Raw genomic sequence first — 27834 nt, forward strand, 5'->3', positions numbered from 1 at the left:
CGCTCAACATGTGGAGAACCGTGCTCCAAGTCAAAGCCAACCCGTAATAGAATAAATAAAGAAGTAAGGTAGAAGTAGTTGCCAGGTATGGTTCGTCCTTTTAGGATGAAGCCTACAGGGCTCACTGTAAAAATTTTCAGGATTTATGTTACTAGGACAACTGCACATTCAAGCCTGGCTCGCTGCTGAACCTAGTAACTCATGGTACAATGCTGGCAGCCTTTGGCTCAAGGCAGCAACACAGTTGGCTGGTTCTGATGATTCTTGGACCAACTACAATGAACCTGCAGGATGAAGAGACACTAGGGCCTCATCAGCAATCACAGGAACGTATAACGAAAGCAACAGTGCTACGCCATTGACAATTCAAGTCTTCATACGGCACCAGCTTTGCATTACCTAGAGGCTTAAAAATGATATCGCCATCAAGTTAAACACTGCCTTAAACACAGCGAATGAATTAAAGCGAGTTTCACAATGTGGAGATATCAAGAATTGATGATATCATTTGATAGTTGAGTCAAATTTTTTAACATTATAAATGTTCTCTAGTAGGACCTTCCCTCCTAGGGACTTTCCGGTGACCTTCACTTGGAGAGCCTTCTGGCCCCATTGTAATCCCAGAAGCTATTTCAGAGCACACCTGTTTTGAATCATTCTCTTTTCTACATTTTTTTAGTCTTCCATGCTTTATAAATCAACGCCAGGCAACATTATCCTTTACTATGACCAAACATGTAAAAGATGGCCAAATTGTTGGAATGAAAAGACCCTGTTGAGTATTTCCTTTCATTTCATTTTCGATCAGATGCACCTGCAACAAAGTGGTAAAGCCATATTGATAAATTTTTTTCATTAAGTGGAGCCGGTTTTTCTAGGTATCGGTTTTAGAATAGTAGAAACTTATGAACTGTAATCTCCAACTTATTTATAAAAAGGTGATGAACATGCTACCTCAAGAATGCATATCAATTACATATATCGATATCATACCTTTTCAATATGAGCTTAATTATCCATTTAATTTCTCTGATTCACAATTTTTATCTGATTTTAGTTTAGTTATACATGCTGGTGAGGGTCAATGTCAAGACTCATGTGATAGGGATAAGGATATAAGATTATTTAAGATTTTTCTATTATCTTGTTGACTTAGGCTAAGCTTGGAAGAAAGAAAAGGTACTTGGCAAAATTTTCTAGAGGTGTACAAAAGCTTCCTATTGACTATTATTACCTATCCATTATACATTTTGATAAAAATAGATTAATATTGAATTATCCATACAATTTGAGGTAGCAAATACTTTAAAAGGGATAGCAGAGATCCCCCCTTAAATCTTAATTGAAGAACATATAGCAGAGGTTCTAAACCCAGAGATCTAGGGGAATCAAATGGGGATTATGAATCTTCCTCTTTTCCTTCTCTCTTTCGTTCTCTTCTCTGTGATGCAGTGTCCGACACTGGCTCTCAAACGGGTAAGCATTATTCTCTATCTCTCTCAATTCTCCAAGTGGCTAACTACCTGTCTTAATCTGTTGTTACTTGATTTTTCTGTACCCTTATTCTTCAGTCTTACGTGGTGTACCTAGGTGGCCATTCACATGGATCTCAACATACTTCTGAAATGGATCTCAACAGAATTACTGATTCCCATCATGATCTTTTGGGTTCTTGCCTGGGCAGGTGATAAACATTGATATTACTAATCAATCCCACACTACTAGCTACTATATTATTTGCTTTAGATCCATTCTATTTTTGTTGCTGCAGCAAGGAGAAAGCACAAGAATCAATTTTTTACTCCTACACACATCACATAAATGGTTTTGCTGCTAACCTGGAAGACGAAGAGGCAGCAGAGCTCTCAAGTACAGTACTCACACACAACAGCAGCTATAGATATTTACATTCTTTATGCTTCGTTTCCTTCCCATGGTTCAATCTTTTTAAGCACCATAATGTTTCTATATTGTGTATTGAATGCAGAGCGGCCAGGAGTTGTATCTATTTTCTTAAACCAGAAACATAAACTGCAAACGACTCGGTCTTGGGAGTTTCTTGGACTAGAGAGAAATGGAGAGATTCCTGCAGATTCTATCTGGGTTAAGGCGAGATTTGGTGAAGATATAATTATTGGCAACATAGATACTGGTAATCTTGATTTGCTAACCAGCTTTGAGATATGGTAGAATATTAAAAGTTACTCTTTCAATGAGTCAACTCCGTTCAGTAGCATTACTTTTTTGAAATATTTCTTAGCTTGCTTATCAGAAACAGATTGAGGAATCAACAAGCTAGTTAGTGTTATTGCATTTATACAATGTGATCAATATGAATTACTTCCCTGTAGCTTATACTAATGAAATTTGTCTTTGATATAAAATGAAATTAATTAAAGAGAAAAAGACTTAAAATTTTAGCAAGGGGGTATATTTCATTATTTATAGCTAGTGGCTTAAATTAATCAATCCACCCTCATTAATCAACTTTGGTTTTTCTTTTTCCTTGGCCTAATGGTTTTCTAAATCCATGGTGGTTGTGGTAGGTGTTTGGCCTGAATCAGAAAGTTTCAATGACCAAGGAATGGGACCGATTCCATCAAAGTGGAAAGGTTACTGTGAGCCCAATGATGACGTTAAGTGCAACAGGTTTTTCCCTCTTCACCTGCTCTCAACCTCAACTCCACAAGAAGCATTATATGCAAAATTTTCTTATGTAACTAATCAGAAGGGAAAGCAGAAACTTTCTTGACATGCAGAGTAACATGACAGATTTTTCTTATTTTTGGTTTGTGTGTGAAATATCAAATGAATGTTGTAATGATTAGGAAGCTGATTGGAGCGAGGTACTTCAACAAAGGGGTTGAAGCAGAGTTGGGGAGTCCGCTCAATTCTTCCTACCAAACTGTACGAGATACAAGTGGGCATGGCACGCATACACTGTCCACAGCTGGTGGTAGATTTGTTGGTGGAGCAAACCTCTTGGGTTCAGGCTACGGAACTGCAAAGGGCGGCTCTCCTAGTGCTCGAGTTGCTTCATACAAGTCTTGCTGGCCAGATTGCAATGATGTTGATGTATTGGCTGCCATTGATGCTGCCATACATGATGGCGTTGACATCCTCTCCCTTTCAATTGCATTCGTACCTCGCGATTATTTCTTAGACAGCATCGCAATTGGATCTCTTCATGCTGTCCAGAATGGAATTGTTGTTGTCTGTGCTGGCGGGAATGAAGGACCCACGCCTGGAAGTGTTAAAAACATGGCACCATGGATTATAACTGTTGCTGCTAGTACAATTGATAGGGATTTTCCCTCTAATGTCACGCTGGGTAATAACCAGCAATTCAAGGTGAGTCCTTTAATTCTACCAATTTAAGAAAATACATTTCTTTTAGTCTTCATGGTCTGTATAAGCATGTACATTCTTCTGTATTTAAATTTTGTGATTTGTTTTTAATCAGGGCCGGAGCTTCTACACCAATACTTTACCAGCCGGGAAGTTTTATCCCCTGGTGTATTCTGTAGATGCTAGAGCTGCTAATGCTTCTGCAAGTGATGCGTAAGTAAACTGATACTCCATCCAATTCCATGTCGAGTTTGTTAATTGGCATCCCAACTCTATAGGCATGACTGGTAACATTTGCTTATTCTGGATGTTGTAGACAAGTTTGCTCTGTTGGATCCCTGGACCCAAAGAAGGTGAAAGGGAAGATTGTATACTGCCTGGTTGGAGTCAATGAAAATGTTGAAAAGAGCTGGGTGGTTGCTCAGGCAGGTGGCATCGGGATGATTCTTTCCGACCGTCTGTCCACCGATACATCGTTTTCTGAGCCCCACTTTGTTCCTACATCACCTGTCTCTGCATTTGATGGTCTTTCAATTTTGTTATACATTCATACTACCAAGTAATGTTCTTTCTGCCCCTAAATGCTTAATTCCGGCTGTTAGCTTCCTGATACCATGTAAAATCCATTTTCTTAGATGATCATCTCAGTATTTAAGGAAAGTTTTTTTTTTTTTTTTTCATGTTTCCACTTTCAGGTACCCTGTTGCTTACATCAGTGGTGCAACTGAAGTGGGTACAGTAGCAGCACCCATCATGCCTTCTTTTTCGTCTCAGGGCCCTAATCCAATCACTCCAGAAATCCTCAAGGTGGGTTACGTATTATAGTCCCAAATAAATTAAGTAGTAGTTCAGAGGAGCTTCAGTTTAGTTTCCTTTTTATTCCACCCCAGCATTGGAAGGCTAAACCCCTGCTAGTATCAAGGGTTGGTGTTTGACATGAAACCCAATTTACTAGCAGCGATCATACCACAAAATCTGAGGCAAGGAGTGTCAGTTGCTAAAACAATTTCCTTAATTTTCTTAAACATTAATGTAAGATCCAACAATATTGATTTTAATCTACAGCCTGACCTCACTGCACCCGGAGTGCAAATTGTAGCGGCTTACTCACAAGCAACGGGGCCTACAGATCTTCAATCAGATGATCGTCGTGTTCCCTTTAGCATCATATCTGGTACTTCAATGTCTTGCCCTCATGTTGCTGGAACAATAGGCCTTCTCAAGAAGATTCACCCTGATTGGAGTCCATCAGCCTTAAGATCTGCAATCATGACCACCGGTCAGTACCACATATTAAATTTTCATCGTACATATATTGTATAGTTATGCTGTTTTGAGAATATTATTAAGATGAACAACTGATGCTTAACGTTGACCACAATATGGATCCCAGCGAGAACTAGAACTAACGTGAGACAACCTTTGGTGAATGAGACACTTGGAGAGGCAAACCCCTTCAGCTATGGTGCAGGGCATCTCTGGCCTAGCCGTGCAATGGACCCAGGTTTGGTCTATGACTTAACCACCACTGACTACTTGAACTTTCTGTGCTCTATTGGCTACAATGCAACCCAACTTTCAACATTTGTGGACAAGGGATATGAATGCCCATCAAAGCCCATGAGCCTTTTGGATTTAAACTACCCCTCAATTACCGTCCCCAGTCTCTCAGGCAAGGTAACAGTGACTCGGACCCTGAAGAATGTTGGAACCCCAGCTACATACACAGTTCGAACTGAGGTGCCTAGTGGAATATCGGTGAAGGTGGAGCCCAATACGCTTAAATTTGAAAAGATTAATGAAGAGAAAACATTCAAGGTGATATTGGAAGCAAAGAGAGATGGTAAGGGAGGTGAGTATGTTTTTGGAAGGCTCATATGGTCAGATGGAGAACACTACGTCAGAAGCCCTATAGTGGTCAATGCAACCACTCTTTAGATATAACCATGATTTTGATTATTATTATTATTTTTGTAATGTCAAGCTAATTACCTAAAATAAATCTATATTTACCATGTGGACCCACCATTAATAAAAAAGAGACCTTGAACTTCATTTTGATCTAATATCATCCATTTAAATATTACGAGGTTCTAAACTTCCATCCATAGTAGAATTGTAATATAGATGAGGCCTAAATTCTATATATTAAAAAGGTTGAAGCAAATTTTAAGTCTTGATATATGAACTACATGAAGGGTGATGATTAGGTAGTCTATGAATTAATCTTAAATTCAAATTTTATTATTAATTTTTTATTAAATAATTAATGAAAGTACATTAATTTAACGTATATGTAATTAATATCAATCTCACACGGTGATAGGAAATATAATATGGAAAAACTATCTAGCACCACGAGATGGTGTCTCAATTGCAAGTAATTTATTAAACATGAGAAGATGGTACATAGATTTATCTTATCAGGGATATCTACTCTTACAAGAAAATGTTTTTTAGTGGATTGCTCAAAAGTTTTTATCAAAATTGAAACTTTTCAAGTCCAAAGCTTTTTGATATTTGAATAGTAACTTAAAAATGAAAATAGAAAGTTTGAGAGATGGAGGTTCAAACTTTGGATGATATAGCTATTGTTCTCTTAATGTCTTTATTTTCCCATATAATAAGACTTTTTATATTTGAAAAACTCCAAGCCTTTAAAATTACATATCTAGTAACAATAATCATCAATAAGCTAGCACATAAGGGGAATGGATAGGTGCTCAGACCAAGCTATGCAACAACCCAAGACTCCAGAACTACGAGTGTAGTATCAATGCATTGAACATGAGCCTCTATTGCTACAATCCATGAAACAATGTCCTCAATGGAAGCAACAATCCTTTGCAACAAGTGCTTCAGGCAACCAAAGATGAGGAGCATATAGTTACACCCGCTAGAGTTCCCTGCACCTCGAATAGCAACCCGATGACATAGAGAAGGTCCTTGAACATCATTGCCTACTCCGCAGCTCGAATCTCCCACTCCTAATCATCCTTAATTTTTGAAAACCTTGATCAATTTTAAATTTGCATTACCTAGAAGTTTAAAAAGGATATAATCATCAAGCTAAATACATCTTTACCTTTACAACAAATTAGTGAAAGTGAATTTAACAATGTGGAGTAATCAAGAATTGGCAATATCATTTAATAGTTGAAATTCAAATTTTGTAATTCATAAAAATTGATGGATCAAAGACTAGACCCATGCAAGACATTGACATAACAACTAGTGGGGCTAATAAAATTTTTGGAAGAACTCATTGGCTCGATTCAATTTATTAATATTCCGTTTTTCTATCAATATTTAAGCTAGATGGAAACTAGATTGTTTTGTGAACTTTCAATAATTGATGACTTTGGAGGTGTATACAATGAACTTGTCTATTTAAAAGGGAGTGTAGACAAAAATGTCTACCTCATAAACCATGAGTTTTTGACTGGTAAGAGCATTCATTCAATATTCCAACATGGTGGCTAGTCATATATATGTGATTGATTGAAACAATTTGGAGAAATTTTTTGGGTTAAAGAAAAGCTTAAAAAATCTAGGGTTATTTGATTAAAAGGGTTTTTGAAAACCCAATTTTTTAAATTTAACCTCTATCCATTTTTTGGTCATATTTGGACAAAAATGTTTTCATTATTTTCTTATAAAAATAACAATCTCTTTTAAAACCTATATGTAAATATTTGAAATGGTAAAAGACATTTGTGTCAAAGGTGAATTACTTTTCAAGAAAAAAAATACGAGAATGGTTAGATTCATAATATGAGGATTATTTCACTATTTTTAACCAAATATTTCAAAAATGTATAATTTGATATATCGTTTTCTTTCTTGTAATGATCTATGATTTTCCATGAATTGACATTATAAGAGTCTTCTGGCCCCATTGTCATCTCAGAAGTTATTTCAATTCCCACTTGTTCTGAATATTCCTGTTTTCTAGATTTTCTTAGTCTTCCATGCTTTATAAATCAACTCTAGGCAAAATTTTCCTCTTCTATGACCAAATTTTCCTCTACTATTGCCTTTCATTTCATCTTCAATCATGTGCACCTGCACATGGTAAAGCCATATTGATAGCATAAATTGGAGCCGGTTTTTCTAGCTATCAGTTCTAAAACAGTAGAAAAATGTATGAACTGAAATCTGACTTATTTATATCAGTAATGACATTTTTTTTAAGGTGGATGGAGTGAAGAAAATGATGAACATACCTCCCCAAGAATGCTTGTCAACTACATATATGAATGTAATACCTTTTCCTTACTAGCTTAATCATCCATTCTCTCTGATTTCACAGCTCTTAATTTTAAGTCAAGCATACTGGTGAAGGTCTGTGTCAAAAATCCCCCTTGTCATTGATTACACTGCAGATAGGGATATGAATATAAATATATTTACTTGATCAATGAAGATTAATTAAGACTTTCATATTTTCCAGCAGAGTTAGGCTAAGCTTAGAAGAAAACAAAGGGTACTTGGTTCAGTAGCGGAAGCTTCCTATTGACAATCATCACCTATCAATTATATATTTGATGAAAATATATAAATATATTAAATAAATTATCCATGCAATTTGAGGTAGGAAATCCTTTAAAAGGGATAGTAGAGACCCTCTTACTTGAAGAACATAAAGCAGAGGTTCTAACCACAGAGATCTAGGGGAATCAAATGGGGATTATGAGTCCTCCTCTTTTCCTTCTCTCTTTCATTCTCTTCACTGTGATGAAGTGTCCAACACTGGCTCTCAAACGGGCAAGCATTATTCTCTATCTCTCTCAATTCTCTAAGTGGCTAACTACCCATGTTAACCTGTTTTATAGAACCTCATGTCATGTGGTGTAATATGATTTTGTTGTACCCTTTTTCTGCAGTCATATGTGGTGTACCTAGGTAGTCATTCACATGGAGCTGAACCTACTTCTGTACTGGACTTTAGCAGAATTACTGATTCCCATCATGATCTTTTGGTTTCTTGCTTGGGCAGGTGATAAACATAAATATACTAATCAGTCTACACTACTGGCTACTATATTAGTTGCTTTACTTCCACTCTGTTTCTTTTTCTTTTTCTTTTTTTTTGCTGCAGCAAGAAGAAGGCACAAGAAGCAATTTTTTACTCCTACACACGTTACATAAATGGTTTTGCTGCTGTCCTGGAAGACGAAGAGGCAGCTAAGCTCTCAAGTACTATGCTGACACACAACAGCAGCTATAGATATACATTCTTTATGCGTCATCTCCTTCCAATGGTTCCATCTTTTAAAGCACTGCGAGTAATGTTTCTATATTGTGTTTTGAATGCAGAGCGGCCAGGAGTTGTATCTGTTTTCTTAAACCAGAAAAATGAAATGCAAACGACTAGGTCCTGGGAGTTTCTTGGACTAGAGAGAAATGGAGAGATTCCTGCAGATTCTATCTGGGTGAAGGCAGGATTTGGGGAAGATATAATTATTGGAAACCTAGACACTGATAATCTTGATTGCTAACCAGCTTTGAGATTTGGTGAAGTTTAAAATGTTAATACTCTTTCAATGAGTTATCTACATTCAGTAGCATTAACCTTTTGAAATATTTCTTGGCTTGCCTATCAGAAAAAGCTTGAGGAATCAACAAGCAAGCTAGTGTTTCTGCATTCGTACAATGCATAGATAAGACACTCCTCAACTACGCTAGCACCAAATCATATTAGCTGCAATCCTAGTTTTTATGTTTTTTGACTTAGTAAACAAGATTTTTAATCATTTCTTGGACTTTACATAGGTGCCGGATTAATTGGGTGCTAATTGACTTGAATAATCAAAGTAGACCAAATGAATAATTAGTTTCCTTGCGTAGAGATATGATCAATATGAACTACTTCCCTGTAGCTTATACCACTGAACTAGTAGTCTTTGATATAAAATGAAATTAATTACTTAAAAAGACTTAAAATTTTAGTTAGGCAGTATATTTCATTACTAATTACTAGTGGCTTATATTAATATATTCACAGCTGCCTAGTAAAGTGATTTTTGAGTTGAAATAACTTCATTGGTCAAGAAATCAGATTCTTCATCATTCGCCTTCTCATAAGTTTGACATCAATCAACCCTCATTAACCAACTTTGGTTTTATTTTTCCTTGGCCTAATGGTTTTCTAAATCCATGGTGGTTGAGTGTAGGTGTTTGGCCAGAATCAGAAAGCTTCAATGACAAAGGAATGGGACCAATTCCATCGAAGTGGAAAGGTTACTGTGAGCCCAATGATGGTGTCAAGTGCAACAGGTTTTCCCTCTTCACATGCTCTCAACCTCAACTCCACAAGAAACATTATATGCAATTTTTTTTTTTGAGTAATTAAGCAGAAGGGAAAGCAGAAACTTTCTTGTATAATTAGGCCAAAGGTGTTTCTTATTTTTGGTTGGTGTGTACGGAATGTTAAACGATTAGGAAGCTGATTGGAGCGAGTTACTTCAACAAAGGGTATGAAGCAGCCTTGGGGAGGCTGCTCAATTCTTCCTACCAAACTGCACGAGATACATATGGACATGGCACGCATACACTGTCCACAGCTGGTGGTGGATTTGTTGGTGAAGCAAACCTCTTGGGTTCAGGCTATGGAACTGCAAAGGGCGGATCTCCTAGTGCTCGAGTTGCCTCGTACAAGGTTTGCTGGCCAAGTTGCTATGATGCTGATATATTAGCTGCCTTTGATGCTGCCATACATGATGGGGTTGACGTCCTCTCTGTTTCACTTGGAGGTCCTCCTCGTGATTATTTCTTGGACAGCATCGCAATTGGATCTTTTCAAGCTGTCAGGAAGGGAATTGTTGTTGTCTGCTCAGCTGGGAATTCTGGGCCCACGCCTGGGAGTGTTGAAAATTCGGCACCATGGATTATAACTGTTGCAGCTAGTACAATTGATAGGGAATTTCCCTCTAATGTCATGCTGGGTAATAACAAGCAATTCAAGGTTGGTCCATTAATTCTACCAATTTAAGAAAACACATTTCTTTTAGTTTTCATGGTCTGTATATCCACATTTATATTCTTCTTGATTCAGCTTTTGTGATTTGTTTTGAATCAGGGCCTGAGCTTCAAAACCAATAGTTTAACAGCCGAGAAGTTTTATCCCCTGGTATATTCTGTAGATGCTAGAGCTGCTAATGCTTCTGCAAGAGACGCGTAAGTAAACTGACAACCTATCAAAATTTCATCTTGATCTTGTCACTTGGCATCACCAACTCCTAGGTCTCATTCTAGAGGCATCCGGATTCTTCTGGTTCGATGCAGATAGACTCTGTTTGGTAACCAACTATATCTTACCACCATAAAGGGACTGGTAATAACAGCCTTCTTGGCCCTTTTAACTGCACAAAATACAAAACTAAGGATTTTGATAATTGGGGGTCATCAAATAGCACCAATCCATAATTTGTAGAGCAGGTTTGGCTAGCTGTTGCTGTATTTGCTTTCTGTCTGTGTTGTAGACAAATTTGCTCAGTTGGATCCCTGGACCCAAAGAAGGTGAAAGGAAAGATTGTATACTGTCTGGTTGATCCGAGTGGTCTCAATGCACTTAATGTTGAGAAGAGCTGGGTGGTTGCTCAGGCTGGTGGCATTGGGATGATTCTTGCTAACCATCTTACTACCGCTACTTTGATTCCTCAAGCCCACTTTGTTCCCACTTCACGAGTCTCTGCAGCTGATGGTCTTGCCATTTTGTTATACATTCACACTACGAAGTAAAGAACTTATTTACTTCCTGACACCGTGTAATATCCATTTTCTGAGATGACCCATCTTAGTGTTTGAGGATTTTTTTTTTCTTTTTTTCTTCACTTTCAGATACCCTGTGGCTTACATCAGTGGTGCAACTGAAGTGGGTACAGTCACAGCACCAATCATGGCTTCCTTTTCGTCTCAGGGTCCTAATACGATCACTCCTGAAATCCTCAAGGTGGTGTTTTCTTTCTTCTATGTAAATGAACTAACTGTTCCGTGGAGCATTTTTTTTTTCTTTCACTCCTATTGGAAAACTAAGCTCCCGCAAGTATCAACAGTAGGTGTTTGACATGAAACCCAACTGTCCATTGAGTGAAAAAAAGTACCTAGACTAGTTAAGGATCATACCACAAGTATGCCACAAAATCTGAGGCAAGGAGTGTCAGTTGCTAAAACCGTTTCCTTAATTTTCTTAACAATAATGTAAGATCCAACATTATTTGATGTCCATCTACAGCCTGACATCACCGCACCCGGAGTGCAAATTATAGCTGCTTACACAGAAGCAAGGGGGCCTACATTTCTCCAATCAGATGATCGTCGTGTTCTCTTCAACATCGTATCTGGTACTTCAATGTCATGCCCTCATGTTTCTGGAGCTGTAGGCCTTCTCAAAAAAATTCACCCTAATTGGAGCCCATCAGCCATAAGATCTGCAATCATGACCTCCGGTCAGTACCATATGTTAAATTTTCATCAGATCCGCATTCAGACATATGTTATACAGTAATGATGTTTTAAGATTATTATTAACATGAACAACTGTTGCTTAACATTGACTACCATATGGATCCCAGCGAGAACCAGAAGTAATTTGAGACAACCTATAGCAAATGGCACACTAGCAGAGGGAAACCCCTTCAACTATGGTGCAGGGCATCTCTCGCCTAACCGTGCAATGGACCCAGGCTTGGTCTATGACTTAACCATCACTGACTACTTGAACTTTCTGTGCTCTATTGGCTACAACACAACACAACTTTCAACATTTGTGGACAAGAAATACGAATGCCCATCAAAGCCCATGAGACCTTGGGATTTAAACTACCCCTCAATAACTGTCCCGAGTCTCTCAGGAAAGGTAACGGTGACTCGGACCCTAAAGAATGTTGGAACTCCATCTACATACACGGTTCGAATTAAGGCGCCTAGTGGAATATCGGTGAAGGTGGAACCTAAGAGACTGAGATTTGAAAAGAAAAATGAAGAGAAAATGTTCAAGGTGACAATAGAGGCCAAGAGAGATGATGGGGGAGGTGAGTATGTTTTCGGAAGGCTCATATGGTCAGATGGAAAACACTTCGTCGGAAGCCCTATAGTGGTCAATGCAACCACTCTTCATATGTAACCATGCTTTTGATTGAACTTTATGTAACATCAAGCGTAAGTACCATAAATAGGTCTATGTTTACCATTTGGAATCATTGTTAAGGAAAAAAGACAGAACTTGAATTTCATTTTGATCTACGTGGAAAACGATGAGCTTATAAACTCATATCCACCATAAAACAGTATTATGGGTGAGGCCTGATTTCTAGATATCAAAGAGCCAATATACGATTTTCATTGCATTGCCAGTTTCAAAATGTACCAGTACCGGAGATGGTTGCATGAAATAGTAACATTGATGAAGCAGAGTTGGACTAAGACTGATGAAACAGGACTAATGAAAAAAACAACATTAAAGAAGCAGAATTAGAACAGGAACCGTGAAACAAAAACATTGATGAAGCTGAATGGGACTAGAAGTCAGGACTCTCTTTTCCTTCATTACCTTGATTATCCATTTTCTCTAATTTGCAACTCTTATCTGATTTTAGTTTAGTCACACATACTGGTATGGGTCTATGCCAAAGCCCAACTGGACATTGGTTACTATGGAGAAAGGGATATGTATATGAATATATTTACTTAATGAAGACTATTTAGGATTTTGTAATTTTTTTATGTGGAGTTAGGTTGAGCATGGAAGAAATCAAATTTGCATATCCAATGGTTCTGGATTAAATTTTCTAGATGTGGACAATTCAGTAGCAGAAGCTTCCTATTGACTAGTATTACCTACCCATAGTATATTTTTAACAGAAACATAGAAATAAAATAAATAAATGATCCAAGCAATTTGAGGAAGCAAATCCTTTATAAGGGATGGTAGACCCTTTGAAGAACATGTAGCAGAGGTTATAATTAACCTCAGAGATACAGGGGGAAGTAGATGGGAATTATGAGGTTTCCTCATGCTCATTATAGGTGTTTCTCATTGTGTAATTATTTGGAAGCTGATTGGAGCGAGGAACTTCAACAAAGGGTATGAAGCAGCCTTGGGGAAGCCGCTCAATTCTTCCTACCAAATGGCACGAGATACAAATGGGCATGGCACCCATACACTGTCCACAGCTGGTGGTAGATTTATTGGTGAAGCAAACCTCTTGGTTTCGGCCTATGGAACTGCAAAGGGTGGGCCGCCTAATGCTCAAGTTGCTGCCTACAAGGTTTGCTGGTCAGGGTGCTATGACGCTGATGTATTGGCTGCCTTTGATGCTGCCATACATGATGGGGTTGACATGTTGGGATTGAGCCCTATGGGCCCACCATGGCTGGCGCTTAGCACTTCCGAAGGGAAGGCTAAAGGCCCAGGACCGTGGCCCCTCGATCACACCAACTGTTTATTTGTTCCAATAAAAGAGGCGTCCTCAGGAATTGAACCTAGGACCCATAGGGCTCAATCCCAATATGACATCCTTTCTATTTCACTTGGATTCCCTCTTCGTGATTATTTCTTAGACGCCATCTCAATTGGATATTTTCAAGCTGTCAAGAATGGAATTGTTGTTGTCTGCTCCGCTGGGAATAGTGGACCCACGCCTGGGAGTGTTCGCAACTTGGCACCATGGATTGTAACTGTTGCAGCTAGTACAATTGATTGGGGTTTTCCCTCGTATGTCATGCTGGGTAATGACAAGCAATTCAAGGTGGGTCCTTTAATTCTAACAGTTTAGGAAAACATATTTGTTCTAGTTTTCATGGTCCGTATATGCGCTTGTATATATTTTTTTTTATTCTACTTCTGTGACTTGTTTTGAATCAGGGCTGAGCTTCTATACCAATAGTTTGCCGGCTGAGAAGTTTTATCCCCTGGTATATTCTGTAGATGTTAGAGCTGATAATGCTTCTGAAAGAGAAGCGTAAGTAACTGATACTCTGTCAAAATTTCATCTTGATCTTGTTAATTGGCATCACCAACTCTTAAGTCTCATTCTAGAGGCATTCGGATTTTTCTGCTTTGATGAAGCCATTCGCTATTTGCTAACGACCTATATCTTACCACCAAAATACAAAACTAAGGATCAGGTGATCAAGACTCATCTGGTCATGTTGATTCTTTGTGCCTTCAGACTTTAAGAAGAGGGGATCTCAAATAGCAACAATCCATAATTTGTAGAGAAGGTTTGACTAGCTTTTGCTGCATTTGCTTTCTGTCTGTGTTGTAGACAACTTTGCTCTGTTGGATCCCTGGACCCAAAGAAGGTTAAAGGGAAGATTGTATATTGTCTGGTTGGTCTTAATGCAATTGTACAGAAGAGCTGGGTGGTTGCTCTGACAGGTGGCGTTTGGATGATTCTTGCTAACCATCTGACCACCACTGCGTTGATTGCTCAGGCCCACTTTGTTCCCACTTCACACGTCTCTGCAGCTGATGGTCTTGCCATTTTGTTATACATCCAGACTACGAAGTAATGTTCTCTCTGTCTCTAAATGCTTACTTCCAGGTTCTTTGCTTCCTGAAGCCATGTTAAATTCATTTAGTGAGATGGCCCATTTTAGTGTTTGAGGATTTTTTGTTTTTGTTTTTCTCATTCAGGTACCCTGTGGCTTATATCAGTGGTTCAACAGAAGTGGGTACGGTACCAGCACCAATCATGGCTACTTTTTCGTCCCAGGGCCCCAATCCAATCACTCCAGAAATCCTCAAGGTGGGTTACATATTATAGTCCCATGTAAATGAACCTACTTGTTCAGAGGAGATTTAGTTTTAGTATTTTTTTTTCCACTCCTGCATTGGAAGACAAAACTCCAGCAAGTATCAAGAGTTGGTTTTGACATGAACCCCAACCGTCCATTGAGTGAAAAAAGTGGCAAGACTAGTTAGGGAGCATACCACAAAATCTGAGGCAAGGGGTGTCGGTTGTTAAAACCATTTTCTTAATTTTCTTCTATTAATTTAAGATCCAACAATATTGATGATAATCTACAGCCTGACATCACCGCACCAGAGTGCAAATTTTAGCTGCTTACACAGAAGCAAATGCGCCTACAGGTCTTCAATCAGATGATCGCCGTGTTCCCTTCAACATTGGATCTGGTACTTCAATGTCATGTCATCATGTTGCTGGAACTGTAGGCCTTCTCAAAAAGATTCACCCTCATTGGAGTCCATCAGCCATAAGATCTGCAATTGTGACCACCGGTCAGTGCTATATGTCAAACTTTCAGTAGAGTTGCATATTATAAAGTTTGTGCTGTTTTAAGGTTATTATTTACATGAACAACTGTTGCTTGACGTTGACTACAATATGGATCCCAGCAAGAACCAGAAGTAATGTGAGACAACCTATGGCGAATGGTACACTTTCAGAGGCAAACCCCTTCAACTATGGAGCAGGGCATCTATCGCCTAACCGTGCAATGGACCCTGGCTTGGTCTATGACTTCACCACTGACTACTTAAACTTTTTGTGCTCTATTGGCTATAATGCAACCCAACTATCAAGGTATGTAGACAAGCCATACAAATGCCCATCAAAGCCCACGAGCCCTTTACCCCTCAATTACTGTCCCAAGTTTCTCAGGCAAGGTAACGGTGACCCAGACCCTGAAGAATGTTGGAACTCCAGCTACATACACGGTTCGAACTGAGGTGCCTAGTGGAATATCGGTGAAGGTGGAACCTAAGAGACTGAAATTTGAAAAGATTAATGAAGAGAAAACTTTCCAGGTGACACTGGAGGCAAAGAGAGATGGTGAGGGAGATGAGTATGTTATTGGAAGGCTCATATGGTCAGATGGAGAACACTACGCGCAGAAGCCCTATAGTGGTCAATGCAACCACCCTTCATGTGTAACCATGCTTTTGATTGAACTTTATGTAACATCAAGTGTAAGGACCATAAATAAATCTATGTTTACCATGTGGAAGCATCGTTACTAAAAAAGACAGACCTTGAACTTCCCTTTGATCTAACATCTTCCATGGAAAACAATGAACTTATAAACTTATGTCTACCAGAAAACTGTAATACGGGCGATGCCTGAATTCTAGATATTAAAGAGCCTGATATGAGATTTTCATTGCATTGCCAATTTCAAAAAGTACCAATACTGGAGATGGCGGCATGAAACAACCACATTGATGAAGCAGAATTGGAATAGGAGACTTGAAGGCATGAAACAAAGACATTGCTGAAGCAGAATGGGACCAGGAGTAAGGACTACCTATTTTGGCAATATACATATCTAAACCAACCATGTCTGCTGTGTAGTTCTACTTCTAGGACACCTTGTCTGATCTATCTATCAGTTCCACAACATAAGAAAAAATGTATGAACTGAAATCTCCAACTTACTTATATAGTAATGACATTTTTTAAAGATAATGGAGTGAAAAAGATGATGAACATGTATCTTCTATAATAAACCTTTTCCTTCATTTGCTCGATTATGCATTTCTCAAATTTTGCAACTTTTATCTGATTTTAGTTTAGTTATACATATTCATAAGGGTCTCTTTCAAAACCCCACTTGACATAAATATATTTCTTTGATCAATGATCATTATTTAAGGTAAATTTATTTGAAGAGTTAGGTGGATCTGGGAAGAAATCAAATTTGGACATCAGATAGTGCTGGGTAAAATTTTCTAGAAGTGGACAATCATTTGCAGATGGTTCTTATTGATTAATATTACCTATCCATCATACATCTTTGATAAAAATAATTAAAAATAATTAATAAATTATCCATGATTTGTGGAGGCAGGCCTTTTATAAGGGATAGTTGAGACTCTCTTACTTGAAGAACATATAGCAGAGGTCCTAATTAACCACAAGGATACAGGGGATTAGATGGGGATTAGTAGAGACTCTCTTGTCTTTCTCTCTTTCATTGTCTTCTCTGTGATGCAATGTCCAACACTGGCTCTCAAACAGGCAAGCATTATTCTCTCTCTCTCCCTCCCTCAATTCGCAGTGGCTAACTACCTATCTTAGCTTGTTTGTATAGAACCTCATGTCATGTGATGTTACTTGATTTTTGTGTACCCCTTATTCTGCAGTCTTATGTGGTGTACCTAGGCAGTCATTCACATGGGGTTGAACCTACTTCTTCATTGCACTTCAGCAAAATAACCGATTCCTATTATGATCTCTTGGGTTCTTGCATGGGCAGGTGATAAAGCATTAATGTACTTATTAATTCCATCCTACTGGCTACTATATTAGTTGCTTAATTTCCACTTTGTTTTTGTTGCTGCAGCAAGAAGAAGGCACAAGAAGCAATTTTTTACTCTTACACAAGTTACATAAATGGTTTTGCTGCTGTCCTGGAAGATGAAGAGGCAGCTGAGCTTTCAAGTATTATACTGGCACACAACAGCACCTAAAGATACTTGAGTACTTTTGACAGTGATTTTAGGAAGTGTTTTTAACATTTTTAATACTTAAGAGGTAAAAAATTTCAAGTGATAGATATACTAGAAACCCTTGCAAGAATCATTGTCAAACACACTCTTACATTCTTTATAATTCAACTCCTTCCCATTCTTTGATCTCTTTAAGCACTATAATCTTTCTATATTGTGTTTGAGTGCAGAGCAGTCAGGAGTTTTATCTGTTTTCTTAAACCAGAAAAATGAACTGCACACGACTAGGTCCTGGGAGTTCCTTGGACTAGAGAGAAATGGAGAGATTCCTGCAAATTCTATCTGGGTGAAGGCGAGATTTGGCGAAGACATCATTATTGGGAACCTTGACACTGGTAATCTTGATTGCTAGATAGCTTTGAGATTTGGTGAAGTATATAAATTTATTGACTCTTACAATGAGTTATCTTCATTCAATAGCATTGCTGTTTTGAAATATTTCTCGGCTTGTCTTTCAGAAAAAGCTTCAGGAATCAATAAGCTAGCTAGGATTATTGCATGCTTACAGTGTAGAGATGGGGACTCCTTAACTAAACTGGCACCTAATCATATTAGCTGCAATCCTAATTGTGATCAATTTTGACTTAGTAAACAAGATTTTAACCATTTTAAATAGGTGCCTGATTAATCTGGTGCTAATTGTTGAGATTTCAAACTAGACAAAATAAATACTTTAGTTCGAGATGTGATCGATATTAATCAATTCCCTTTTAGGTCACTAATGAAGTTAACATTTGATATAAATTGAAATTAATTACGTAGTAGGTCAACCTTGAGCAATTACTTAAATAGAATTAAAAATTTAGCATAGGGTTATATTTATTCATTATTAATTACTAGTGGCTTATATTAATCGATTCTCGGCTGCTATTTAGGTGATTAAAGGGTTAAAATAACTTTATGTTAAAGAAAATTTGACTCTTGATCATTTTCCTCCTCACAAGTTTGACATTAATCCACCCTTATTCATCAACTTTGGTCTTATTTTTCATTTTCCTAATGTTTTTCTAAATCCATGGTGGTTGAGAGTAGGTGTTTGGCCAGAATCGGACAGCTTCAATGACAAAGGAATGGAGCCAATTCCATCCAAGTGGAAAGGTTACTTACTGTGAGCCTAGTGATGGTGTTAAGTGCAACAGGTTTTCCTTCTTCACATGCTCTCAACGTGAACTCCACAAGAAACATTATATGCCAAAAAAAAAAATTGAGTAATTATGCAAGAGGGAAAACAGAAACTTTCTTGTGTAATTAAGCAAAAGGTGTTTCTTATTTTTGGTTGGTGTATGGAATGTTAAATGATTAGGAAGCTGATCGGAGCAAGGTACTTCAACAAAGGGTATGAAGCAGCCTTGGGGAGGCCGCTCGATTCCTCCTACCAAACTGCAAGAGATACAAATGGGCATGGCACGCATACACTGTCCACAGCTGGTGGTGGATTTGTTGGTGGAGCAAACCTCTTGGGTTCAGGCTATGGAACTGCAAGGGGCGGATCTCCTAGTGCTCGAGTTGCCTCGTACAAGGTTTGCTGGCCAAGTTGCTATGATGCTGATATATTGGCTGCCTTTGATGCTGCCATACATGATGGGGTTGACGTCCTCTCTGTTTCACTTGGAGGTCCTCCTCGTGATTATTTCTTGGACAGCATCGCAATTGGATCTTTTCAAGCTGTCAAGAAGGGAATTGTTGTTGTCTGCTCAGCTGGGAATTCTGGCCCCACGCCTGGGAGTGTTGAAAATTTGGCACCATGGATTATAACTGTTGCAGCTAGTACAATTGATAGGGATTTTCCCTCTTATGTCATGTTGGGCAATAACGAGCAATTCAAGGTGGCTAACAGTTTAGGAAAACATATTTCTTTTAGCTTTCATGGTCCGTAAATCCTTAAGTATATTTTTCTTGATTCAACTTTTATGAATTGTTTTGAATCAGGGCCTGAGCTTCTATACCAATAGTTTACCGGCTGCGAAGTTTTATCCCCTGGTATATTCTGTAGATGCTAGAGCTCCTAATGCTTCTGCAAGAGACGCGTAAGTAAACTGATCCTCCATTCAAATTCAATCTTGATCTTGTTAATTCTCATCACCAACTCCTCCATCTCGCTATGTAGGTATGACTAACTCTTACTGTATTTGCTTTCTCTCAATGTTGTAGACAACTTTGCTTTGTTGGATCCCTGGACCCCGAGAAGGTGAAAGGGAAGATAGTATACTGCCTGATTGGCCTCAATGAAATCGTTCAGAAGAGCTGGGTGGTTGCTCAGGCAGGTGGCATCGGGATGATTCTTGCTAACCGTCTGTCCACTAGTACATTGATTCCTCAGGCCCACTTTGTTCCCACTTCATATGTCTCTGCAGCTGATGGTCTTGCCATTTTGTTATACATCCACATTACAAAGTAAAGATCTTTCTGTCTCTAAATGCTTAATTCCAGATTGTTAGCTTCCTGATACCATGTAAAATCCATTTCTGAGATGGCCCATTCTAGTGTTTGAGGAATTTTTTTTTATTGTTTTCTCATTCAGGTACCCAGTGGCTTACATCAGAGGAGCAACTGAAGTAGGTACAGTAGCAGCACCAATCATGGCTTCCTTTTCGTCTCAGGGTCTTAATACGATCACTCCAGGAATTCTCAAGGTGGGTTACAAATTATAGTCCCAAGTAAATGAACTAATAGTTCAGAGGAGTTTAATTTTAGTTTTATTCTTCCACTCCTGCATTAAAAGACTCAACTCCTGCAAGCATCCAGAGTTGGTGTTTAGCATGGTTTGGTGTTTGGCATGAAACCAACTATCCGCTGAGTGAAACAAGTAACAAGACTATCTAAGGATCATACCAAAAAATTTGAGGCAAGAAGTGTGAGTTGTTAAAACTATTTTCTTAATTTTCTTAACATTATTGTAAAGAACCAAATATACTGATGTTAATCTACAGCCTGACATCACCGCACCCGGAGTGAACATTTTAGCTGCATACATAGAAGCAAAGGGGCCTACGTTTCTTCAATCAGATGATCGTCGTGTTCTCTTCAACATCGTATCTGGTACTTCAATGTCATGCCCTCATGTTTCTGGGACTGTAGGCCTTCTCAAAAAGATTCACCCTCATTGGAGTCCATCAGCCATAAGATCTGCAATCATGACCACCGGTCAGTACCATATGTTAAAATTTCAGCAGAGCTGCATATTATATAGTTTGCGCTTTTTAATTATTGTTAATATGAACAACTGTTGCTTAATGTTGACTACAATATGGATCCCAGAGAGAACCAGAAATAATGTGAGACAACCTATGGCAAATGGTACACTTGAGGAGGCAAACCCTTTCAACTATGGTGCAGGACATCTCTGGCCTAACCGTGCAATGGACCCAGGCTTGGTCTATGACTTGACCACCATTGACTACTTGAACTTTCTGTGCACTATTGGCTATAATGCAACCCTACTGTCAAGGTTTGTGGACGAGCCATATGAATGCCCACCAAATCCTATGAGCGTTCTGGATTTAAACTACCCCTCAATTACTGTCCCCAGTTTCTCAGGCAAGGTAACAGTGACTAGGACCCTGAAGAATGTTGGATCTCCAGCTACATACACGGTTCGAACTGAGGTGCCTAGTGGACTATTGGTGAAGGTGGAACCTGAGAGACTGAAATTCGAAAAGATTAATGAAGAGAAAACATTCAAGGTGACACTGGAGGCCAAGAGAGATGGTGAGGGAAGTGGGTATATTTTTGGAAGGCTCATATGGTCAGATGGAGAACACTACGTCAGAAGCCCTATAGTGGTCAATGCAACCACTCTTCATATGTAATCATGCTTTTGATTGATCTTTATGTAATACATATGGGTAATTATAACAAATAAATCTATATATACCATGTGGAATCAACAATAATAGAAGACAGACCTTCGACTTACCTTATCTAATATCTTCCATGGAAAACGACCAGATAATTAGCTTATATCCTCCCTCTGAATTCTATTTATTGAAGAACCTATTTGTGATTTTCATTGCAATGGCCGCCCCAAAAATACCAATACTTGAGATGGTGCATGAAACAATATATTGATGGGAGGAATTGTAATAGGACGAACAAAAAAAATAACATTGAAGAGGCAGAATTGGACGAGGACCCATGAAACAATACCATTGATGAAACAGAATTGGACAAGTAGTTAGGACTCTTGGAAAGTCAAACCTAATTTTTATTAAAATTAGAATTAGAATTAGATTTAATTTCCACAAGTCAAAGAAAACATTTTATTTTTTGAATGTTATTCGTCCCACATGCTCTTCGACATCCGGACAAGTTCAGAGCGATCAGTCACCGTTCTCCCAAGTTCTTAATCGTTTCTCGGTCCACTAGTAATGACATTTTTTAAAGATAATGAAGTGAAGAAGATGATGAACATGCCACCTCAAGAATGCATATTAATTACATATATCAATATTATACCTTTTCCTTTCAATCCTAGTGAGGGTCTATGTCAAAACCCCTCTCGACTCTGTTACACTGGAGATGGGGAAATGAATATTAATATATTTACTTGGTCAATAAAGGTTAAGATTTGGAAATTTTCCTGTAGAGTTAGGTCGAGCTTAGAGGTCAAATTTGGAGATCAAATGGTGCTGAGTAAAATTTTCTAGAAGTGTACAGTTCAGTAGCGGAAGCTTCCTATTGACTAGTATTACCTATCCATAAATGATTCTGCAATTTGAGGAAGCAAATCTTTGTAAAGGATAGTAGAGACCCTCTTACTTGAAGAACGTATAGCAGAGATTCTAATTAACCACAAAGGTACAGGGGGAAGTAGATGGGGATTATGAGTCTTCCTTTTTTCCTTCTCTCTTTCATCATCTTCTCTGTGATGCAGTGTCCAACACAGGCTCTCAAACAGGCAAGCATTATTCTCTATCTCTCTCAATTCTCAAAGTGGCTAACTACCCACCTTAACATGTTGTATAGAACCTCATGTCGTGTGATTTTTTTCCCCTTTTTCTAGAGTCTTACGTGGTGTACCTAGGTGGCCATTCACATGGAGCTCAACCTCCTTCTGCATCGGACTTCAGCAGAATTACTGATTCCCATCATGATCTTTTGGGTTCTTGCATGAGCAGGTGATAAACATTAATAACTAATCAATCCCACAATACTGGCTACTATACTAGTTGCTTTAGTCCCATACTATTTTTGTTGCTGCAGCAAGAAGAAAGCACGAGAAGCAATTTTTTACTCCTACACACGTTACATAAATGGTTTTGCTGCTGTTCTTGAAGACGAAGAGGCAGCTGAACTCTCAAGTACTCTATTGTCACACAACAGCAGTTATAGATCTCCATGGTTCAATTTTTTAAGCACTATAATGTTTCTACATCGTCTTTTTGAATGCAGAGAAACCAGGAGTTGTATCTGTTTTCTTAAACCAGAAAAATGAGCTGCACACGACTAGGTCCTGGGAGTTTCTTGGACTAGAGAGAAATGGAGAGATTCCTGCAGATTCCATCTGGACAAAGGGGAAATTTGGAGAAGATATAATTATTGGAAACCTTGACACTGGTAATCTTGATTGCTAGCTAGTTTTGAGATTTGGTCAAGTATTAAAAGTTCATACTCTTTCAATGAGTTATCTCCATTCAATAGCATTACTCCTTTAAAATATTTCCTGGCTTACCTTCCAGGAAAAATCTTCGGGAATCTATAAGCTAGTTAGTGTTATTATATTGCATGTATGCAATGAATAGATAGAGACTCCTCAACTGCACCAGCACCAAGTCATATTAGCTGTCATCCTAATTGTTATGGTTTTTTACCAAGTAAACAATATTTTTAATGATTTCTCCGACTTACTGGGCAAAAATAACTTAATTAGTAAAGAAAATCAGACTCTTAATCTTGTCCTAAATATGGCTTTCTCATGTTGGTTGAGTGTAGGTGTTTGGCCAGAATCAGAAAGCTTCAATGACCAAGGAATAGGACCAATTCCGTCAAAGTGGAAAGGTTACTGTGAGACCAATGATGGTGTTAAGTGCAACAGGTTTTCCCTCTCACCTGCTCTCAACCCCAACTCCACAAGAAATATTATGTGCAAAATTTTCTTGCGTAATTAAGAAAAAGGTGTTTCTTATTTTGGTTGGTGTGTGGATTTCCCAATGTTAAATGATTAGGAAGCTGATTGGAGCGAGGTACTTCAACAAAGGGTATGAAGCAGCCTTGGGGAAACCGCTCAATTCTTCCTACCAAACTGCACGAGATACAGATAGGCATGGCACGCATACACTGTCCACAGCTGGCGGTGGATTTGTTGGTGGAGCAAACCTCTTGGGTTCAGGCTATGGGACTGCAAAGGGCGGATCTCCTAGTGCTCGAGTTGCCTCATACAAGGTTTGCTGGCCAAGTTGCTATGATGCTGATATATTGGCTGCCTTTGATGCTGTGAACACACAATTTCATTCACATATAAATATTACAATTTTAGGCACATTAGTGTTAAGTCAGTACCAAACCCAACTAACACATCTAGCTTTTTCAAAAACAAATTCCACAAAATAGGGATCTTCACACCTTTTCAACTAATTCTACTGTTAACAAAAGATACAAAAGATTTCTTAAAGTATCTAGAAAATTCTCAAATTCCAACAGATGCTGCCATACATGATGGGGTTGACGTCCTCTCTCTTTCACTTGGATTCCCTCGTGGTTATTTCTTAGACAGCGTAGCAGTTGGATCTTTTCAGGCTGTCAAGAATGGAATTGTTGTAGTCTGTTCCGCTGGGAATTCCGGACCCACGCCTGGGAGTGTTGAAAATTCGGCACCATGGATTATAACTGTTGCAGCTAGTACAATTGATAGGGATTCTCCCTCTTATGTCATGTTGGGCAATAACAGGCAATTCAAGGTGGGTCCTTTAATTCTAACAGTTTAGGAAAACATATTTCTTTTAGTTTTCATGGTCCGTATATCCACAAGTATATTTTTCTTGATTCAACTTTTGTAAATTGTTTTGAATCAGGGCCTGAGCTTCTATACCAATAGTTTACCGGCTGAGAAGTTTTATCCCCTGGTATATTCTGTAGATGCTAGAGCTCCTAATGCTTCTGCAAGAGACGCGTAAGTAAACTGATCCTCCATTCAAATTCAATCTTGATCTTGTTAATTCTCATCACCAACTCCTCCATCTCGCTATGTAGGTATGACTAACTCTTACTGTATTTGCTTTCTCTCAATGTTGTAGACAACTTTGCTTTGTTGGATCCCTGGACCCCGAGAAGGTGAAAGGGAAGATAGTATACTGCCTGATTGGCCTCAATGAAATCGTTCAGAAGAGCTGGGTGGTTGCTCAGGCAGGTGGCATCGGGATGATTCTTGCTAACCGTCTGTCCACTAGTACATTGATTCCTCAGGCCCACTTTGTTCCCACTTCATATGTCTCTGCAGCTGATGGTCTTGCCATTTTGTTATACATCCACATTACAAAGTAAAGATCTTTCTGTCTCTAAATGCTTAATTCCAGATTGTTAGCTTCCTGATACCATGTAAAATCCATTTCTGAGATGGCCCATTCTCGCTATGTAGGTATGACTAACTCTTACTGTATTTGCTTTCTCTCAATGTTGTAGACTACTTTGCTTTGTTGGATCCCTGGACCCCGAGAAGGTGAAAGGGAAGATAGTATACTGTCTGGTTGGCCTCAATGCAATTGTTTAGAAGAGCTGGGTAGTTGCTCAGGCAGGTGGCATCAGGATGATTATTGCTCATCGTCTGTCCACCGGTGCAATTATTCATCGGGCTCACTTTGTTCCTACATCACATGTCTCTGCAACTGAAGTGGGTACAGTAGTGGCACCAATCATGGCCTCTACTTCGGCTCAGGGCCCTAATCCAATCGCTCCCGAAATCCTCAAGGTGGATTACAAATTATAGTCGAAATTAAATGAACCAATTGTGCGGTAGGAATCATATAAATTGTTAGACCATTCTCTTAATTTTCTTGGCATTAATGTTAAGACCCAACACTATTGATGTCCATCTACAGCCTGACATCACTGCACCCGGAGTGAACATTTTAGCTGCTTACACAGAAGCAAAGGGGCCTACAGATCTCCAATCAGATGATCGCCGCCTTCCCTTCCACATCGTATCTGGTACTTCGATGTCATGCCCACATGTTTCTGGAATTGTAGGCCTTCTCAAAAAGATTCACCCTGATTGGAGTCCATCAACGATAAGATCAACAATTATGACCACCGGTCAGTACCATATGTTAAATTTTCATCAGAGCTGGATTCAGTCATATATTGTGCAGTTGTGCTGCTTCAAGATTATTATTAGTATGAACAACTGTTGCTTAATGCTGACTACCATATGGGTCCCAGCCAGAACCTGAAGTAACGTGAGACAACCTTTGGCGAATGAGACACTTGCAGAGGCAAACCCCTTCAACTATGGCGCAGGGCATCTGTGGCCTAACCGTGCAATGGACCCTGGCTTGGTCTATGACTTAACCACCACTGACAACTTGAATTTTCTGTGCTCTATTGGCTATAATGCAACCCAACCGTTAAAATTTGTGGACAAGCCATACGAATGCCCACCAAAGCCCCTAAGCTCTTGAGATTTATGTTGGTATAAGATTAAATACTTATACAGAATATATATTTTTGGGCTGCTGGAACTTTTTTTATTGATTGAAGAATGCTGAATTTATACATGAACTTGTAACTTAAATGACATTAGAATAGCAGAAAATCAAGCTACTAGATGATGAACAACTACTTCCTATAAAATAGAAACCAAATCTTGACCAAATAAACATAAGAAAATATCTAGATGTTGCAGATTTTGTGCAAGACTCCAGCTGCAATATTCAAAATTCAAATTCCAGCAAATACTAAGTCAAAATTCAACACTCCTCCTTGACTTCGTAGATGCAAACTCCAAGTCTTGCACGTAGACACTCAAACCAAACTTCGAAAGGGGTCTGCTTCTTTAACACTTTTGTTGGCAATATGTTCAGAAAATATACTGCTCTACTTGCAGTTTTAGCCCAAAATTGTTTGCATTCCATTTCAAGGATGACATTTTTTGAGATCCACCAAACATTGTTTGCATTCCATTTCAAGGATGGCATTTTTTGAGATCCACCAACATTAGTATGCACCAGTTGCAGTTTTTGGGTTGCTCTCCAGGATATTTTCTTTGGAAAGGGAAGTTTAGTTTGCTTCCCATATTGACAAGTAGCACATATAGGAAGATCTTTTTCTAAGTCAGGAAGTCCTTCAACTATTTGATTTTTCTTCATGTAGAGCACATCATCATGATGAAAGTGCTCGACCCTTCTGTCCCAAAACATTGTTGTGCTATCTTGTTGTAAAATAGCAGTATGATCATCTTCCAGTAAATTCAAGGCAAAACTTTTGCCCTTCATTTTTATGTTGAACACCTCTTTGCCTTCAGCATCCTTGATAATGCAATTCCTATCTTCAAAATAAACTTTAAATTCTTTCTCAACGAGCTGTCCAACACTGAGTAAGTTTTGGTCAATGTCAAGCACAAACAAAACATCATAAATGAGTTTCAAACCTGTTTGGCTTTCGATAGCAACCGTTCCCTTGCCCTTCACTGGAATATACTCACCATTTCCAATTCTGACTTTGGAAATAGTTGTTCTATCAAGTTCTCTAAAGAGATCTTGATTATTTGTCATGTGGTTTGTACAACCACTATCCACAAGCCAGCTTTTAGAAGTGCTTTTATTAGCAAAACACGTTGCTGCAAACAATTGCTCCTCCTGACAATAGTCAACTATTGCATTAGTTTCTTCCTGCTGTTGATTTTTGCAAATCCTCTCCACATGTCCTTGTTTACCACACTTGTTGCATTTCACATCTGGTCTCCACCAACATTTTTGTGGAGAATGATTTGTCTTCTTGCAATGAGGACAAGGTGGAAAAACTCCATTTTTCTGGTTGTTGCTGCATGGCTTGTTGTTGTTCATCTTTCCATTTTTATG

The 27834-nt window shown here is 38.6% G+C and overlaps 3 protein-coding genes and 2 non-coding genes across 6 annotated transcripts; all 5 read left to right on the plus strand.

Moving 5' to 3' along the window:
* The first annotated feature begins 1264 nt into the window (after positions 1-1264).
* Positions 1265-5403, plus strand: LOC100255614 (subtilisin-like protease SBT5.3). Of its 2 annotated transcripts, none has more exons than XM_059739893.1 (11): positions 1265-1476; positions 1572-1684; positions 1772-1869; positions 1988-2152; positions 2547-2649; positions 2829-3351; positions 3464-3561; positions 3665-3907; positions 4044-4155; positions 4414-4627; positions 4742-5403. In XM_059739893.1, the coding sequence occupies exons 1-11, from the start codon at positions 1393-1395 to the stop codon at positions 5284-5286; spliced, it is 2298 nt and encodes a 765-aa protein (XP_059595876.1). In that variant the 5' UTR covers positions 1265-1392; the 3' UTR covers positions 5287-5403. The 2 variants fall into 2 exon arrangements, with proteins under 2 accessions (XP_059595876.1, XP_059595877.1); XM_059739894.1 differs by having other exon boundaries at positions 1266-1476; positions 1591-1684.
* Positions 5404-7968: 2565 nt separating this feature from the next.
* On the plus strand, positions 7969-12584 carry LOC100854364 (subtilisin-like protease SBT5.3). The gene is made up of 11 exons (XM_059739892.1): positions 7969-8115; positions 8235-8347; positions 8450-8547; positions 8668-8831; positions 9524-9627; positions 9793-10315; positions 10430-10527; positions 10833-11087; positions 11191-11302; positions 11585-11798; positions 11925-12584. The coding sequence occupies exons 1-11, from the start codon at positions 8032-8034 to the stop codon at positions 12473-12475; spliced, it is 2316 nt and encodes a 771-aa protein (XP_059595875.1). The 5' UTR covers positions 7969-8031; the 3' UTR covers positions 12476-12584.
* Positions 12585-13478: 894 nt separating this feature from the next.
* Positions 13479-16442, plus strand: LOC104877405 (subtilisin-like protease SBT5.4). The gene is made up of 6 exons (XR_009466755.1): positions 13479-14079; positions 14216-14312; positions 14580-14861; positions 14990-15101; positions 15383-15595; positions 15713-16442. It is a non-coding gene; the product is annotated as a subtilisin-like protease SBT5.4 (transcript).
* A 775-nt stretch (positions 16443-17217) lies between these two features.
* On the plus strand, positions 17218-21744 carry LOC100254828 (subtilisin-like protease SBT5.4). The gene is made up of 11 exons (XR_009466692.1): positions 17218-17333; positions 17459-17571; positions 17659-17756; positions 17995-18159; positions 18857-18963; positions 19128-19650; positions 19754-19851; positions 19976-20218; positions 20346-20457; positions 20755-20968; positions 21083-21744. It is a non-coding gene; the product is annotated as a subtilisin-like protease SBT5.4 (transcript).
* Positions 21745-22795: 1051 nt separating this feature from the next.
* Positions 22796-25347, plus strand: LOC100266876 (subtilisin-like protease SBT5.3). The gene is made up of 8 exons (XM_059740172.1): positions 22796-22941; positions 23027-23124; positions 23216-23380; positions 23756-23858; positions 23989-24250; positions 24463-24720; positions 24835-24932; positions 25057-25347. The coding sequence occupies exons 1-8, from the start codon at positions 22796-22798 to the stop codon at positions 25301-25303; spliced, it is 1377 nt and encodes a 458-aa protein (XP_059596155.1). The 3' UTR covers positions 25304-25347.
* The last annotated feature ends 2487 nt before the right edge of the window (positions 25348-27834 follow it).

The sequence above is a fragment of the Vitis vinifera genome, chromosome 10 (assembly GCF_030704535.1).
Source record: "Vitis vinifera cultivar Pinot Noir 40024 chromosome 10, ASM3070453v1".
NCBI classification, from domain to species: domain Eukaryota; kingdom Viridiplantae; phylum Streptophyta; class Magnoliopsida; order Vitales; family Vitaceae; genus Vitis; species Vitis vinifera.

Coding starts and splice junctions, on each gene's coding strand:
- LOC100854364 (XM_059739892.1), top strand. CDS start 8,032: ATGGGGATTATGAGTCCTCCTCTTTTCCTTCTCTCTTTCATTCTCTTC. Junction 8,832..9,523: donor TTATTGGAAACCTAGACACT/GATAATCTTGAT, acceptor TGGTTGAGTGTA/GGTGTTTGGCCAGAATCAGA. Junction 10,316..10,429: donor GTAATAACAAGCAATTCAAG/GTTGGTCCATTA, acceptor GTTTTGAATCAG/GGCCTGAGCTTCAAAACCAA.
- LOC100255614 (XM_059739893.1), top strand. CDS start 1,393: ATGGGGATTATGAATCTTCCTCTTTTCCTTCTCTCTTTCGTTCTCTTC. Junction 3,908..4,043: donor TTATACATTCATACTACCAA/GTAATGTTCTTT, acceptor TTCCACTTTCAG/GTACCCTGTTGCTTACATCA. Junction 4,156..4,413: donor TCACTCCAGAAATCCTCAAG/GTGGGTTACGTA, acceptor TTTAATCTACAG/CCTGACCTCACTGCACCCGG.
- LOC100266876 (XM_059740172.1), top strand. CDS start 22,796: ATGTCGTGTGATTTTTTTCCCCTTTTTCTAGAGTCTTACGTGGTGTAC. Junction 23,381..23,755: donor TATTGGAAACCTTGACACTG/GTAATCTTGATT, acceptor GGTTGAGTGTAG/GTGTTTGGCCAGAATCAGAA. Junction 24,251..24,462: donor CTGATATATTGGCTGCCTTT/GATGCTGTGAAC, acceptor CAAATTCCAACA/GATGCTGCCATACATGATGG.